Source organism: Cladophialophora immunda (genome assembly GCF_000835495.1).
Source record: "Cladophialophora immunda strain CBS 83496 unplaced genomic scaffold supercont1.7, whole genome shotgun sequence".
Taxonomy (NCBI): domain Eukaryota; kingdom Fungi; phylum Ascomycota; class Eurotiomycetes; order Chaetothyriales; family Herpotrichiellaceae; genus Cladophialophora; species Cladophialophora immunda.
This window is the reverse complement of record NW_015622547.1, coordinates 3981254-3996756: the sequence shown is the minus strand read 5'-3', so window position 1 is coordinate 3996756 and position 15503 is coordinate 3981254. Positions and strand designations below refer to the sequence as shown.

The 15503-nt window shown below is 55.3% G+C and overlaps 7 protein-coding genes across 8 annotated transcripts; 2 read left to right on the top strand and 5 right to left on the bottom strand.

Annotated features, from left to right (window-relative positions):
• The first annotated feature begins 412 nt into the window (after positions 1 to 412).
• On the top strand, positions 413 to 1724 carry PV07_12063 (uncharacterized protein). Its single transcript, XM_016399555.1, has 2 exons — positions 413 to 579; positions 646 to 1724. Exons 1-2 carry the CDS (start codon positions 530 to 532, stop codon positions 1583 to 1585), a joined length of 990 nt encoding a protein of 329 aa, XP_016244117.1. The 5' UTR covers positions 413 to 529; the 3' UTR covers positions 1586 to 1724.
• Positions 1725 to 1948: 224 nt separating this feature from the next.
• Positions 1949 to 5188, top strand: PV07_12062. 2 transcript variants are annotated; one of them, XM_016399553.1, is made up of 4 exons: positions 1949 to 2116; positions 2188 to 2261; positions 2324 to 3563; positions 3628 to 5188. In XM_016399553.1, the coding sequence occupies exons 1-4, from the start codon at positions 2037 to 2039 to the stop codon at positions 4193 to 4195; spliced, it is 1962 nt and encodes a 653-aa protein (XP_016244115.1). In that variant the 5' UTR covers positions 1949 to 2036; the 3' UTR covers positions 4196 to 5188. The 2 variants fall into 2 exon arrangements, with proteins under 2 accessions (XP_016244115.1, XP_016244116.1); XM_016399554.1 differs by lacking the exon at positions 2188 to 2261.
• PV07_12061 (uncharacterized protein) lies at positions 4265 to 5617 on the bottom strand (the record flags this gene model as incomplete). Its single annotated transcript, XM_016399552.1, has 4 exons — positions 4265 to 4375; positions 4437 to 4676; positions 4753 to 5380; positions 5574 to 5617. The coding sequence occupies 4 exons, from the start codon at positions 5615 to 5617 to the stop codon at positions 4265 to 4267; spliced, it is 1023 nt and encodes a 340-aa protein (XP_016244114.1).
• Positions 5618 to 6426: 809 nt separating this feature from the next.
• On the bottom strand, positions 6427 to 8581 carry PV07_12060 (uncharacterized protein; the record flags this gene model as incomplete). Its single annotated transcript, XM_016399551.1, has 2 exons — positions 6427 to 8166; positions 8192 to 8581. 2 exons carry the CDS (start codon positions 8579 to 8581, stop codon positions 6427 to 6429), a joined length of 2130 nt encoding a protein of 709 aa, XP_016244113.1.
• A 515-nt stretch (positions 8582 to 9096) lies between these two features.
• PV07_12059 (uncharacterized protein) lies at positions 9097 to 12514 on the bottom strand. The gene is made up of 2 exons (XM_016399550.1): positions 10832 to 12514; positions 9097 to 10783 (listed from the first exon to the last, which is right to left on the bottom strand). The coding sequence occupies exons 1-2, from the start codon at positions 11898 to 11900 to the stop codon at positions 9306 to 9308; spliced, it is 2547 nt and encodes an 848-aa protein (XP_016244112.1). The 5' UTR covers positions 11901 to 12514; the 3' UTR covers positions 9097 to 9305.
• A 121-nt stretch (positions 12515 to 12635) lies between these two features.
• On the bottom strand, positions 12636 to 14070 carry PV07_12058 (signal peptidase complex catalytic subunit sec11). The gene is made up of 2 exons (XM_016399549.1): positions 13596 to 14070; positions 12636 to 13537 (listed from the first exon to the last, which is right to left on the bottom strand). Exons 1-2 carry the CDS (start codon positions 13919 to 13921, stop codon positions 13297 to 13299), a joined length of 567 nt encoding a protein of 188 aa, XP_016244111.1. The 5' UTR covers positions 13922 to 14070; the 3' UTR covers positions 12636 to 13296.
• A 320-nt stretch (positions 14071 to 14390) lies between these two features.
• On the bottom strand, positions 14391 to 15416 carry PV07_12057 (uncharacterized protein; the record flags this gene model as incomplete). The annotated part of the gene is made up of 3 exons (XM_016399548.1): positions 15252 to 15416; positions 14983 to 15197; positions 14391 to 14934 (listed from the first exon to the last, which is right to left on the bottom strand). Exons 1-3 carry the CDS (start codon positions 15261 to 15263, stop codon positions 14391 to 14393), a joined length of 771 nt encoding a protein of 256 aa, XP_016244110.1. The 5' UTR covers positions 15264 to 15416.
• Positions 15417 to 15503: the final 87 nt, after the last annotated feature.

Genomic DNA, 15503 nt, shown 5'->3' with positions numbered 1-15503 from the left:
CATCTTGCCAGGGGAACAAGCCCTCCGTCGGCTTTACCTACGCTACCTGTGGCGCCGTGCTATCTCGAACCTAGCTTGCTCTCGCGCTGGACCTCTCGAACACCCTCCGCAGTAGCGCAGCTTGACGGAATATGGTCTCCTCAGCAAGTCCAGGATTGTCGCATGTTACACAGAGGTGCTCTGCCTCTCCATCTGCCGAAGATCACTGCCCCCTGTTTGGTCCATTAGTGGCTTCCGGGGAAAGGCCGAGGCTGTCAATCCCTTTAGTTGCTGACATCCGCGACGATGATATCCCGCGCGGAGCGAAGAGGAAGGGTGGCGAGATACAATCGAACTTACGCGGGACAAACATGCGCCGGGGGCAAAAAGCCACCCAAAATACCCTGGATGAGGCCGTCAACAGGCTTCCCAGGGCCTCTTCGCCGATTTATATACGGAGTACAAACGTGCGAGTTTAAGGGTGGATAGTTGGCATCGAATCCATTACCGCTGAGTATCTTTTCGTCGTCCAAGCGTACATCCCACCACCATGGCTACTGAAACCGTTACTGCTTCTACTCGGGTCTACAGCCCATTCAGGTAAGCTTCGAGGCACTCCCTATCCATCCCTAATGTTCCCCCCATAGTGCTAAGCAACATCGATAGATTGATCGCTTCTGAGGGAGACTGGCTCGACCAGCTAGAATCTCAAGGCTATGCTGTCGTGAAAGGTGCTGTTCCCCCTGAGCGCGCCCAGTATTATCAGCAGAAAGCCATCGAATGGCTCCAGACCTTTGATCCGGCTCTGGACCCGAACGACCCGTCGACGTGGAAGAAGGAGAAGCTTCCGGTGCAGACTGAGAGAAATACCTACGAGCACTATTCCGTCGTCCACGAGAAGTTCATGTGGGAGGCTCGCCAGGAGCCTGGTGTTGTCGATGCCTTCGCTAGGATCTGGGGCACGCACGAACTGCTGGTCTCGTTTGATTCTCTGAACGTCACCCTGCCCAACCTCAAGACACCCCGTGCCCCGTGGCCGCATATTGACCAGGCCCCTCGCAAGCGTGGGCTCCATTGCATCCAGGGCATCATCAACCTGAGCCACGCCGGTCCCGAAGACGGCTCTCTGGTTGTTATCCCCGGCTCATCCAAGCTCGTTGAGGAGTTCTTCGACACAAAGACCGACCCCTCCACTTGGGAATGGAGGGACAACCGCTATTTCGACGACAAGGACATGGAATTCTTTACCAGCCGCGGGCTGAAGCCAATGAAGGTTCTCGCAGAGCCCGGCGATCTCATCCTCTGGGACTCGCGCACCATCCACTGGGGCGGGGAGCCTACGGAGAAGAGCAACACTACTAGAGCAGTTATCTACGCTGCCTACGCCCCGGCTAAGCTGGCATCCAAGGACGCCCTTGAGGAGAAGGAGCGTGTCTTCAGCGCTTGGGGAGCCACTACGCACTGGCCGCATGACAATATCAAGTTGAGAGACCTCCAAGCGAGGCTGCCAGATGGGACGCCGGATCCTCGACACCGTTCTGAGCCGCTAGAAAAGCCCGAGGTCACGGACAAGGTGCTACGACTGGCAGGAGTGAAAGCGTACTGATTGTCAGAGCTCCCGAGTCGAGTCAAAGCCCACAAGTACATTTGGGTAGCTTTTAACGAGCATCTGGTAGCCAGTCTGTGTCGAATAGTTTTCTCACCTGGAGTAATCTGTATCATAAAAAAACTAGTCCACTCACGTTCATTAAAGTAGCGAAAGTACTTCGCACGAGATAGCTTCAAGGCACCGAATGCCTACTCACTCCAAGCAGCATCTAGTTTGTTGATGTCGGTGGCGGTTGGTGAACGTAGCATTAACTATTGTGTGGCTTTGGGTGCCAAGTTTCGGGGCATCAGCAGATCTGATCAATTCTTGCACCTCCAGCAAACACCAACCAGCGGCATTTTTCCGTCTTGATTCTCGCGACACGCGAACTCGCACCTCTGGTTTCTCACACTCGGCCCGTCAGTTGCTGCTTTTCCCTCGCCCCAGTCAAAAGGAATGTAGTTCGATCATGTCCACGGATGGGCAAGACACGGCGGATGGCGACATACTCGGGTCGCCCAGCAAACGCCCCAGGACCTTGTCCAAAGCGTACGTTGTATATTGCTTCCCACGTTTTCTACTAGTTGTGCCGGGTGTCGGCTGATATTCGCGCCCAATAGCTGCGAGACCTGCAAGCAGAAAAAGACAAGATGCGACAGCTCTCGTCCGCACTGTGGCACATGTCGCCGAACGGGTAAGACCAACCCCCCGCGTACGACGCTCGCTTGAACTGGAGCACTGATCTTTGTGCTATAGGAACCGCTTGCATCTACCGAGAGAAAGGACAACCTGGCCTGCGTCCCGGCTATGGCAAGGCTATCGAGCAGCGCCTCAGCCTCCTGGAAAACAACATGGAGAAGATAAATCAGTCGATCCAAGACGTGCTGAATCACGTCCGCCCCGACATCGCCGCCCAGTCTACTGTGCTCGAAGCTCCCGCTCGTGATGCAGGACCATCAGGAAGAAACAATGGTCCTGACGCGCAAATGTGGCAGCCGTCACAGCAACTCCCCGAAATGCCTTACTTCCCGGCCAGTCCGCTGATGGAACGTCTCCCTGCTCCGTTGAGTCTGCCGCCCCTGGATCTAGCCGAGAGGGGCCTGCCGCCTGGACCAGTGCTGCAGGAACTCGTGGAGCTGTTCTTCGAACTCGTCCATCCATACATTCCCCTGTTCTGCAAGCAGAACTTTACAGCCAACATGTTCACGCCAGAGCGCCAGATCCTTCTGCACGGCATCGTGGTGGCGTCCTTTCGGTTTTGGAGGAAACAGGTTCCCTCTGCCGAAGAGCGAGACAGTTACGTGAAGACGTCTCGCGAGCAGGTGTTGCTGAAGACCATCGACAACTGTACCTTGGTTTCCACTCAAGCACTCGCTCTCTTGGCATTGGATGCCATCGGCCAAGGCCCTGGCCCAAGAACGTTGAACTTGACAGCCATGTTGGTGACCGCGGCGCACCAGCTGGGCCTGGGCAAGAGTGCTTCCCCGACGACGCCAGAGACGAACACTCCGCTGGTCAGGAATGAAGACCCCGACGATGGGATGGACTCGTCGAGCATCGCAGTGGAGGAGAAGCGGCGCCTGTTCTGGACCATCTACAGTCTGGACCGCTTCTCCAGCGTCTCCCACGGACAGTCCGGCGGCATCGACACGAAGACCGTCAAGATGCCCTACCCGTCCAGTGACGAGGACTGGGGCCAGACGATGACCCCAGAGTGGTTCCAAGCCGGAGTGCAGGCGAAGCCCGCCCATGGCCACTGCCCTGCCAGTCTCTGGCACCACAACATCGATTTGCTCGCCTTGCTGGATCGCTCAAACCAGCTCCTCATCCAGCCGGTCAACCTGTCGCTTCCGGCTCACTGCCAGGAATGGCAGAGCATCTTTCGGCGGCTGGACATTACCATGTCGACGTGGTTTGAGAATCTACCCAAGGAGGTCCGCGAGCGACCAGCCGCGTTTGATCCCATGTGGTTCATGCTGCATGCCACCTTTCACCTGTAAGTTCTTGCCGTTGTCCAATCTCATCCTATATGCCTTCGACTCTAAAACTCTTGTATTTAGCATCAACATTCGAATGTATACGGTCGCTGCATTTCCGTCTACCACGTCACCCTATCTGCGACCGTCTTCTTCAGCGCGCGGGCGTTGCCGCCAGGCTATCAGAACGGTGGCGTCACTGGCCAGCTCGCTACAGGCACAAGAACTCGACCGGCTGCACCCGATGTTTGCCTTCGTGGTCTGGGTGGCCGCAAGGAGTCTCATCATTCTCTGGACGACGGGCTATGAAAACGCATACGGCTCCACGCCGACGGACCTTGAGCCCCTCCTCAACGTGCTGCGACAGATGGCCACCCGCTGGCTGTGCGCCCAGCGATACGCCGACATCATCCAGCTGATCCTGGACACAAAGAACAACCCCGGCGGACCCACAGGGCTCGAGATCTTCAACGACACGCGCCGCACCTCCTACGGACTCCAAAACCTGCTGGGGACGCTGGTGGTCCACCGGGTGCCCGATGTGTTTCCCAATCCCTTTGACTTTCTTGACATTCCCCTCCTCGACGTGGGCGACTTGACGGCTCCCAGGATGGGAGTGTTTGGTGCCGAAAACGACGGCGAGTGGTTGTGACAGGGGACGACCACAGCGCCACTAATTTTCTCCTACGATTCTGACCGACCCTTTCACTCGGCAGCAGTGTCATAGATTGGCAGCCAGGTGCGCCTGTTCGGGGACCACGGTGTTCAGAGTCCCTTTCTCCAGCGCCGCCCGCACATTGCCAATCGTGCATTCTTCCATCTTTGTCTTGGTCTGCCGGACTAGTCAGCAGACAGGTCGAATGGGTCACGATGAAATGCAGAAGAAGACCTACCTCGACGGTGGATGTGCCCATGTGGGGGAGCAGGCAGACATGCGGGTTGGACACCAGCCCCGGATGGATGTTGGGCTCCTGTTGGTACACGTCCAACCCGACCGAGAGGACGCGGCCGGAATTGATCGCCTCGACCAGTGCCTCTTCGTCCATGACGCCACCTCTCGCGGTGTTGACGATGATGATACCTTTCTTCATCTTGTTGAACTCGTTGGTCGAGATGATGTTTCGTGTCTTTGGCTAGAAGGGGGTCAGAAATCAGCATGGAACTGGTGCCAGATGGGGGGGCATGCGGATTTGCCAATTCAAGACGTACATTCAGGGGAAGATTCAGACTCAACACGTCGCTGCGAGCGAGTAGGTCGTCGAAGCCGACATACTCGGCGCCATCGGCCATCGTTTCATCGCCCGGCTTGGTCCGGTTGTGGTAGAGGATCTTCATGCCAAAGACCTCGGCCTTGCGCTTGAGATTGCGGCCGATGCCGCCTAGGCCCAGGATGCCCAGGGTCTTGCCCTGCGGGTCGTGGCCGAGCGGCGGGGGCGGGACGGGGGACTTCCATACTCCGGCGCGGATGGCGAGGATGCCGTTGTTGAAGCCGCGCAGGGCGGCGAGGATGAGGAACATGGCCGTGTCGGCGGTGGCGTCGTCGACGACCTTAGGGCAATGGGACACGAGGATGCCGCGCGCCGTGCAGGCGGGGACGTCGATGCTGTCGTAGCCCGCGCCGTTGTGGCAGATGAAGCGGACGGTGCTGGGCAGCGCCGCGATCAGCTCCGCGTCATACCGCCCCGTGGCGGCGAAGCTGGACGGCGCGCGGTCGCAGATCGCCACCACCCCGTCGTGCGCGCCGCGAATGCACTCGTCGATGAACTCGGCCCGGCTGCGGGCGCGCGAGGTGACCAGCTCGGCGATCGGGGAGAGGCCGTTCCACGTCTCCTGAGCGCTGTGCGAGGGGGTGTGCCGGGGTCAGCACCAGATCGAGCCTTGGGAGCGCTTTGCTGAAGCCAAAAAAAATCACTTTACAAAGCAAGCTAGGCATTCACTTGGATCAATTCGGGGAAGGAGGGGAAGTGCTGCCAGACTGGCAGACCAGGTTGCGTAAGGCATAGGGCATGGGGTCAAGGGGTTGAACCTACTGGTCAAGCTTGCCCAGCAACAAGGCCTTGGGCTTGGTCCCCATGGCTGGCTCAGGACGCGATCAATCGATCTGTGTGTGTATGTGGGCTGTGGGTACTGATAGATATAGGTACTAGGTATGTATGTATGGTATGTATGGGACTTTGCCTCCCTATGCCTCTGTAGATACCTAGGCAGGCACCTGTGTGATATCAAAGGGTACCTAGCTAGGTATTGTATGAAGTTGGCCGGCCTTGCCTGAGTCGTCTTTTCGAAATCAAGTCTCTCGCCAAACAAAAAAAGGCGCCCCGATGCCGGTGCCCGGAGCCGGCTCGTTGAAAGGCCGTGTAGTAATACAGCCATCTTCCGGCGCATTGTTGGCCCGCAACGGGTTCTTTTCCCCCAGAGCGTATCCCCCCAATGTCCAGCCAGCGATGCAGACATGGGCAGTTCCCACGAACACTATCTAGGTAAGTACCTGCACACATATGGACCTCCGCACTTCCTTCCCCCGGGGACCTCTACTGGCCCGCAGAAACCCACCAGAGTACATCATGAAACAGTAGAGCCGCTGCAGGGAAGTGTGTTTGAATCCTGGACACGCGTAGGGAGTAAGGAATATTGTAGTCGTAGTGAGACCAAGGCTCAGAGCCCCTTCTCGCCCCGAGACCTGAACATTGTCGGGACCCCAAAAACAGCATGTACAGAGCGCCTCGTAAGAGCTCATTACTGTTCATGAAGGCAGGGAACTGGTCTCCTCCGTACACAGCGCGCCGACACCCTTCACGGCATGAACATCAAAACATCGCAAGCATTCCCTTCTACTCGTACATGATCGTTTCTCGTTACAGCACACCCAAAAACCGATGGCATCTAATGGCTTTCCCACACTTGCTGGCCCATGGAGATCAACCGATTGAACAGCTCGTCCCTTTCCTTGATAGCCATCGCACGGTACACCGACCCATCCTTGGCCACGATCTCAATTCCATCCTTCACCTCCCTCTCCGTCGCCCACCCGACCACGATCTTACCCTTCCACCCGAGCCCACCGACTTTCTTCACCTCCGCGATATCCGTGATGGACACTGCCCAATCGGGGTCGCGAGGCATACTCTCCACAGTTTCGTCGTCGTCAAGATGTGTCGTGAAATATACGCACGGTGAGGCCGGTCTCCTGCCACTCGGCGGCGAAACGGAGCTGTCAATGTACACGGCACCCTTCCGACCGTGGTATCTCGCCCGGAATGCCACAGGCCCCTCCCTCGGCTTGCGTTTCATCTCTGCCCGTGATGGAAGCACGCCCAACTTCTCCTTCGCATTGCCGGAACCCATGGTAGCTCGAACAGCGTCTGTAGTCAGCTTGGTCTCTACTGCGCCGGCCGTGCTAGTCTTAAATGCAGACAGTATCTTGGCGCCGAAACCGCCCTTCTTCTTCTTAGGTTCTTGCATTTCCGTAGCTTCGGTGCCGCTGGGTTGGTCAACGGTAATGACATCTTCGATCTCCGAGTGCGACGCATCTAAGCCTCCCTCAGTAATAGCATCTTTGTCGATCTCGGCTGGCTTGTCTGGTGGCGGTTCAGAGGACTTTGGTGGTGGCGGTAATGGAGCGCGGTTGGCCTCGCCAATGCGCAGTAAAGTGACGGTAAGCTGGGCATTGGTTGGTACGCCCTTGAGGAGAGTGTTGCGGATCTCGAGGTATTTCGGCCAGTCTGGGATCTTCTCGTTCAACAATTGAATGCCTTGTCTAATCAAGGGGTCGGAGAAAAAGCCAAACCCGGCGAAGAATGTCGATCCTTTCATAACCCACTGGGCAGGAGTGATCAGAGAGATCAGAAGAATTGGCACGAAGATTGCGCCCAGCTGGAGACGATTCTTCTGGGAAAAGGGCGGAGTGGGCGACAAGGCGTTGGCGAGACGCTCCCACATGTCAGAGGCCTCTCCGATGCCACGCATGATCGGGCGGACTTGTTTCCACACAGCATCCTCCATGGGTTTCTTGGTCTTGTCCTGGACAGCATCCGGGTCGCCGCCTTGAGCAGACGAAGAAGCATCTGCCGCGGCTGTAGCGATCTTGGTTGGGTCGGGCATTCCTTTATCCAAGGTCTTGCTACCGCCCTGTTCATCCGGGCTTGCTTGGTCATGCCGGCCAGCAGCGCTCGAGATGGCTACAGAGGCAATGCCGGAGACCAAGTTACTAGCCTCCTGCTCAACAGCCTCGCCCTTGTATTTCTCGGGTGCTCCAGTGACACTGTCATGGCTGCCCAACACACCGGCCTTTGGTTTCTGGACTCCACCTGACTTATGGCTGACCAGTGCAAGAGGTGCAGGAGGGAACAAGATACTCCGAGACCGCGGGACAGTGATGAGGACGATAACCATGGCGACCAGAGTGGGCACGATGAAGTCGAATATCCAAGCCACAAAGTAAACAGCGGCGAAGCAAGCGGTCCGACGGGGTTCGCGCCATGATCTCAATCTTGCAATGTGCTTCCCAAAGGCAATCAGCCCGACAATGACGGTCATGTACAGACGTTCAATGTTTGAGCGGAGTTTGTCGGGGGAGAATTCCTCGTCGTCGGCAGAGTTGAGGTCCAATCCTCCGGGAGGTGCCTGAGGGATGGCTTTGACATGGTACATTTGCTAGCAGTGCGGTAAGCGTATGTTCCACAAAATTGGGAGGCTTTGAGATACTTGCCTTGTTGAATCTCCTGATCAGCGTCCACAGCTCGTCATTGGGAAGGCCTCCGACCAAGTTATCTACACCCACAGCGTTGGCTTGCCATCCCAGATTCGTTGTTCTGTCCTCCTTACCGGCCCTCTGGACAGCGCCCTGGACTTCATGATCTCCCGTGGCTCCCGTGGCTAGTTGGTGGCTTGTGGTGGTGTTCTGAGCCAGGGGAGCGTTCGAAGTCACTGCAGGAGGTTTCGTGGCTTGGGTGATTCTCTGGCGGAACTCTGAATCAGGCTTCTCCTCTGCTGGAGGAGTGTCGCCGCCATCGCGGAAGACATACCCTGGGGTGGGCATGTTGCAGGTGGGTTTGGAGAGCAGGACACGAAGGGAGCAGTTGGGACAAGGAGACTCGGTGTGAAGAAGGAGAGCGATCTTGGGCCATCGAGCAGAACCAAGAGTAGACGAACGCAGTGGTGATGAATGCTCAGGTTCGGTCATACGTCATGGGTGATGGGCGCTGGACGCGCCTCTTACCAAGTTGCATACTTTGTACTTTTCCCATCCTCCAGCCCATGGCAACCTTCTTCCCCGCCGTGGCCACCAATCGATTCCCATCGCCAATCGTCTGGTCTAGTCGTCGTCGGCTCACTTGGCCCAACGAGAGGTTGTACTTGACCATGAGCGGTAACTACGGATGGCCACCAGCCCCGCTTTCAGGTCTCTCTTCCTTGTTCCTTGTCATGCTCTTTACTAGAACGAGCTTAGATACCCACCTAGACAGATATTTGGACACGGAAAGAGAAGGACGCTAATGACGACGCTCCTGTACAGCATGTCAGATATACCATTATTATGTCCTTGTTCCGTTTATCAAAGATCCTCATTGTACTATCTTGAGCTCGAGCATATCACAGCCCGATGACGTCCTGGGTCCATATCGTGTAAGATGCCCGGGGTGTATATGTCCCTGTTGCCTCGTATCTCATATCCAAGCTCTTTACCAACGCCAATGGCACCGCCCACTATGTCCTGCCCAGTCCCAAATCCTCGCCATTCATCCCAGACTTTGTCGGCCTTTTTATGCAACTGAATAATATGTTTCGTGTAACGGCCCTGCCTGTGCCATCGTATATGGTTTGCCATGCACGTATTTACTCCTCATCGGTTCCTCGTCAATCGCACAGTGAATCTGCCCGTCTCTTCCTCTAAACCATCCCAGTCCATATCTTTTGTTGATGTTTTTCAGCCTCTTTTCCATCGCCTTGTTGTTCAGCCTCTCGGTATCCACGAAATCCGTAAGCATGTTACTGGCGTAGATGAAGGCCAACACCGCCGCAATCGTGGACGGCTCTCGAGGCAGGAAAGGGTGTCGCCGTCGAAGATATACCAGCGAGGTCGTGAAAATAACAAAAAGCAAGATAAACACGGAGAGAATGAGCGAGGTCCAGAAGGAAACGAACGTCTCGTCGCCGTTGGATCGGTCTTCGCCATGACTTCCCACGTGCATAAAGTCCTCCGAATTGACCGAGAAAGAACTCACAGTCACCGTCAAAATATCCAAAAGCACCGAGGCCACTCCCACCAGTGCCAAGAGATAGTGGCGATTCAAGAGAGCTTTGAAAGGCATGATCCCATACACAGTCGCTTGGTAATCCAGGGTCAGGCTGTTTTCAGGTCGGGCGTTTCCGCGGGAAAGCTGATAGAAGGGTTCCATGAGTCGAACATCAGATTCAAACGTGCTGAAGAACAACTTCAAGCCTGTGGCGATGAGAATCGGAAGCCACGGTGCAGCGTTCGGCACCACCCTGGCCTTGGTCAACGTGATGATGGGGATCGATACAAGACAGAAGACCATAAAGGCAAGGAACGGAATGCCCGCTCTCATCTGCAGCATCAACGGATGTGGGCTGGTGAGCTTTCTCTCGCTGTCCTGCGGCGGCTCACTCTTCGAGCTCCATTCACCCTGCCAGATGGAAGACTTATAGAGCACGTATCGTCGATGCGCCAATCGTTTGTGGATCTTGGCGCAGTTGGCTTCGTCCAGTCCGGCGAAATCCTGCAGAATATGCGACTTGGTGGCCATGGAGGCAATTCCAGCGACGCCTTTCGGATCGCTGAGTAGTCCAGACTTGCGCCGCAACTGGATGAACAGAATGATGAGCACGATTGCCACAAACACATAGCTCGCCGACAAGGCCCGAGACCAGGCAGGCGAGATCCGTACCCAATAATGCTTCTCGCCACCAGGACACCCGTTTTCATTACATCCTGGATCATGATTCGTGGCAAATGTGATGGAGGGGTTTTGTAGGGCAGGTGAGACCATCGAGGCCACTATGTTGCCCGTGGTTGAGAAGAACACAGCCCATTGCCGGAGTCTGAACGCCTTGAAAGGCACGAAATATTGGAACATGGTCAGATGATCCAGATTCAGGGAGGCAGCTGCTGGGGCACCTCGAGGTCGGGATAGCTGATAGAATGGTTCGAGACGGCGGATGTCGAAATCCATGATTGAGAACAGGACGGCGTAGACAATGGTGATCATCGTGGGAAGATCTGCGGCTTGTTAGTAGAGGAGCATGTTCATTGGCCCTGTTCACTCACACTTCCACGCAAAGAAGTCCCAAGTAGAGATCTCAGCCACAGCATTGAAGGCAAGGATACCACTATGTTCTCGGACAGACTTGAAGGATCTCTGGCACAAGTATTCCTGAAACCCCGCTAGCCCCAACGCAAGGCCTATCAAGGACCAAATGTACCAGCTCCGCATTGACCATGGTTTCCAGTTGGGGATGTCCGGGTCATCGGGGAAGAAATAACTCTTGGTCTCCTGAGGCAAGACGCTTTGCCTCATGGACATGGTCTCGAACGTGCGACTCTGACGGTTCTCCGGGTTTCCACCGTCCAGGGTACTCAAATCAACCATTTCTTCGACCTCGACGATCATGTTCTTCCTGTGTGCAAGGTCCTGGCCCAAGTCGCGCACGGTCTTACTCCGATCGATGCCCGAGCTGTCAGCGTTGCGCATTCCTCCCGTTCCTCTTCGCACTATCTGCGTCGGATCGCGTCTGAGTTGCACGCCCACGCCTTTCATTCCGTCACCGACCGACGCACGCTTTTGAACGAACGAGCGAAAATCCGGTTTCCCACTACTTTTCGACGCGCTCACGTACTCGGTTTCCTCGTCTTGGAGTCGCGCGGTGTCGGGGTTTGATAAGTCGGTCAGCTCCCAGCCCATGCCCTCCAACGACGAGAGATCTACTATCGCTGCTTGAGCATCCTCACCATCGTCCAACGTCGCATACTCCCGCCCTTGAGAACGTTTGGTAGATCGGAATGTGCCTCGTGACATGGGATTGATTTTGGTGGTCAATCGCCGAAGCACTGACGAAGCAGCGGATTGCCCTGCGCTAAATCGATGAGCCTTGATGGGCGTGGCTGGTTCTACCATGTCGTACGATTCATCTCGCATGCTTTCCGTCTCGTCTATCGACTTCAATCGCTCGTCTCCAGAATGGCCCCGTGAATGGCGTCGATAGTAAGGAGCGGATTGCGTCTTACCAATGGTGACGCTGATTCCAGGCGAACCTTTCCCGCTAAGCAGCTCAACATTGTCCTGGATTGACGTGTGTTGCAAAGGCATTGAGCCTAGATCATACTGTTCGTGGTCCATTCTGACGATTGTGAAACCTCAGCTGTGATGCGGTGTGTAGAATGGACTGTGGTCAGCTGTGGTCCAAAATTGTTTCGATGAACGACATTGATGAGGACATGCTTGGATATCTCGGTTCAATTCCTCGTAAAAGTCGCAACACAGATCCTTTGGTATAGATCTGTAGCTGATTGTTCGGTGTTGACAAAGTATCCCGACCCAAGTCTAGGGCACTCCCTGATGCGACAGTCACACAGGCTCGTTTGGCAGGAGATTATCTGGACAGCCAAGTGATGGCGGTATCAAAACCCGTAGTGAAAGCCCAGGTGTCAGCAGTACTTTCTGCGGCGTTGATCCTTTTAGCGACCCAGAAGATGTTGCTATTATCAATCGTCGACTAGGCGCAGATAAGCAACTGGAGTCGGGGAAATTGGGACGCGCCTGTTGCAGCACGAGCTAGACTTGGTCCCGTAAGGCTGGCGTTGGGCGTATGCAAGAGTAGAACGCCTCACGACGAGAATGGGTGGGAAGCCACCTCACTTACCCATCAAAAGGATCAGCAGCGCATGGCGCAAGATGCACAATTGTTCCGACAACCACGAAAGACGGAGAAAAGGAAAATGATCAGGATTGTGAGACGTCCCAGCGATAAGGAGGCGAGCGTTTTCAGCTCGTCTTGGAGGATGCATGATTCTGGTCGTCGTGGAACGAACCACGCGGCGCTACGCGGGCTCGACGGGGTGAAGAGCAGCAAAAGGACCAGGGGGACACTGGGATTTGGCCATTGACTTTCTGGGCGCCACGGTTGGGGTCCAGATTTTGCATATGGCGCCATGCTCGACGCCCGTTGGACGGGTCGTTAGGAGATGTTCCCCAAGAGGGTTCGCCCTGTAAGGCCCATGTCCTGCTCGACCCGTCCTTATTTGTCACATCCAACGGCGTTGAACACACCAGGGAGCTTCCGGACTGGGAGGCATCTAATTGTCCGACAACCGCCAGCACCGTCAGCACAGCCTGCACCCTATCCGGAGCTGTAGCTGTCTGCATGTGTTTGTTACTCCCATCAAGAGGCCTTATTAACCCTAGAGCCGCACTTGACAGGTCCACGTTTCCTGACTGCGGGAGTTGGGGTCCAAAAGCCTCCGATCCCTATACATCGGCCACAATCCGACAGTATCCCTTCGCTGATGGCAAAGCGATCCTCCTTGTCCGGTATATTTCCTGGTCTTGCCAACAAGTGTCTTAGTATATCTGACAGAGCCGAGACCTGTGGCGGCAGAACCCCTACACAAGCGGGAAAAGGGTTGCAGAGTGCCGTTTTCACTCGTTGTTTGGCGATGTTTCATCCTTCAAAAAGGAGGTCGTTCAGGATTGTCCGTGGGTTGGCGCGTCTTCATTGGTTAAATGGTATCATCCTTCATTCTCTTTGCAAAATCACCATCAAGCCCATGATTCCCAGCATGACCGTCTTCAACCAAGGGTGCTCGCTCAGCATGATGGTCACGTATCCCACCGCTGGCACGTATCCGCGAACGCTCCCAATGATATCCTCTTTCCTGTCCAGATAACTCTGGCCCCGCGCGTAGAGCTCCGTGTCGTCGGCCACGTTGTTGTCGCCTTTGGTGAGGAGTTTCGGGGACGCTTTCGAGAGGTTACTGCTGAGACCACGCGTTAGTTGAAAGAACTCGACTTCGGAGCCAAAACAGATGTGTGTACCTTTTGTCCGCCTCGACGGGCGCTGCAGCTGCGTGGCTTCGGACGACGCGATGAACAATAGGAATGTCCTTGCCCTTCACGTTGTAGACGACGATTTCTCCCACCTCGGCCGTTTTGTCTCGGTTCCAAAGGAACAGTAAATCACCTCTTTGAAATGCAGGCTCCATTGATCCACTCAGTACCACCACAATGGGCGAGGGCGAGTCTGCAATAACGGACAGAGACTTCCATAGCATGAAAGCAGTCGACAGAACCAGGGCGAAATTCAGTACCTGCGACAGTGATTGCCGAGGGTTGGAAAGGTATGGAGCGAGAAAGGGTAGCATGGTGGCGGAGTGCTCGATGTCAAGTCTAGGAGGGAGGTTCAGAACGAGAGGGTCAACATCTAGTTACGTAGACAGGTGGTTTCCAATGAACGAGTTCAACGGGACAATGGTATCTTCGTGCGCAGGTACAGGAAACTGGAACTGACTGGTGACTGCGGCTCAAAGACCAGGTGGCAGAAGTTCGGGCATTAATCCCTCCGGGGTTGACCCGTAGCCCAAAATCCCAAACACTGAATATGCGAGCCCGCAGTAGGTGCGTGCAGGTATCACCTCTTGGACATATTGCGTCTGGCCGATAATGACAAGACAAATTCTACAACTGGTCGCGAGCGACCCCCAGATTGCGGTCATACTCTAGCAACCTTCAGATGGTAAGGGCAGAGTGCGGAGTACCAGATTCTGCAACCCAGTCCTCACAGTCATCACAATGAGCCAAAATTGCAACTCAATAACAAACTCGATACTGTGCTCAAAGGGAGCAACTCGATTTTGCCCAAACCCAGCCCATCAATCGGTTCGCAATGTCACTGGCGTAGCAATTCGTAGAGTATCCCCCCTCGTCCAGGTTACCGTCCTCTGCGATTGACCCAGTGTTGTATTGTCGGGCAGCCCGATAGTATGCTTCCGCGTCCTGTCCGCCGACTTGATTCAGTATGCCAGCGAGGCCATCCCCACTCAAAGTCCCAGCCACACCATCAAGGACCATGCCGGTGATCTCAGAAGCGGGACACGGTGTCTGAATGTTCCCATTTGCATTGCAAGAGAACTCGCCATCATGAGCCTGCATCAACCCCGGGTTGGGCACGCCGTTATCGGTCGTTCGGACTCGAACGCAGCCATTGGATTCTTGAAGGAGGATTGCCAGGATGAAGCGGTGGTCGACGTTGGTTTGAGAAGATGCAGACTGGATTGCGTCCCAGATCTGGGTGATTTCTTCGTCGCTGTTGTCGGGCCCATTATCTGATCCTAGATTGACACACGACACCCGCATAAAGTTTTCGTTCGCAACAAACCTGTTCGGATATCAGTCGAGCCGAGACGGTATGTTCTCTTATCCTCACATATCCTCAAACGAGATCCACTGCGCCATCTCCGGCCAGCCAGATGATGCTGAGCCGTCGCCAGAATAGGTTCGGTAGGCGTCGCTGCCTGCACCAGCGCCATCGTAGACATCGGCTGGACTGTTGGCAGCGCCCAAAGCAAACACTTGGTTTGATGCACGAGGGAAGACAGGAGTAGGATGGACAACACCGAGCAGGGTGGCTGCGCACAGAAGCTGCAAAATGCGTCAGCTGGAAGCAAAAGGCCTTCTGAGAACTGCTCAGCTCACATTCAGGTACATTGTTGCAGACCGCTTTGACTCTTACTTGCCAACCACAAACAGAAGACACGGGAATAGTGCTCGATGCTTTCTTTGGTGCAGTCACCTCCTGTTCTTCGCGGAAGCTCGGTGGTTGCAAAGTTGATGATACAACCAAACCCAACATTTGTCCTCTGAAGGCTCGCAAGTTTCAATGCCACGCAACGTCTCCGCCCCGGATATCAGCACACCCTTCTCCCAACAGCTTTACCGAGGTGTGCG

Coding starts and splice junctions, on each gene's coding strand:
- PV07_12059 (XM_016399550.1), bottom strand. CDS start 11,900: ATGGACCACGAACAGTATGATCTAGGCTCAATGCCTTTGCAACACACG. Junction 10,784..10,831: donor GGACTTCTTTGCGTGGAAGT/GTGAGTGAACAG, acceptor AACAAGCCGCAG/ATCTTCCCACGATGATCACC.
- PV07_12062 (XM_016399553.1), top strand. CDS start 2,037: ATGTCCACGGATGGGCAAGACACGGCGGATGGCGACATACTCGGGTCG. Junction 2,117..2,187: donor CCCAGGACCTTGTCCAAAGC/GTACGTTGTATA, acceptor CGCGCCCAATAG/CTGCGAGACCTGCAAGCAGA. Junction 2,262..2,323: donor TGGCACATGTCGCCGAACGG/GTAAGACCAACC, acceptor TTTGTGCTATAG/GAACCGCTTGCATCTACCGA.
- PV07_12063 (XM_016399555.1), top strand. CDS start 530: ATGGCTACTGAAACCGTTACTGCTTCTACTCGGGTCTACAGCCCATTC. Junction 580..645: donor CGGGTCTACAGCCCATTCAG/GTAAGCTTCGAG, acceptor CAACATCGATAG/ATTGATCGCTTCTGAGGGAG.
- PV07_12058 (XM_016399549.1), bottom strand. CDS start 13,921: ATGCTACCCTTTCTCGCTCCATACCTTTCCAACCCTCGGCAATCACTG. Junction 13,538..13,595: donor CCCGTCGAGGCGGACAAAAG/GTACACACATCT, acceptor GCGTGGTCTCAG/CAGTAACCTCTCGAAAGCGT.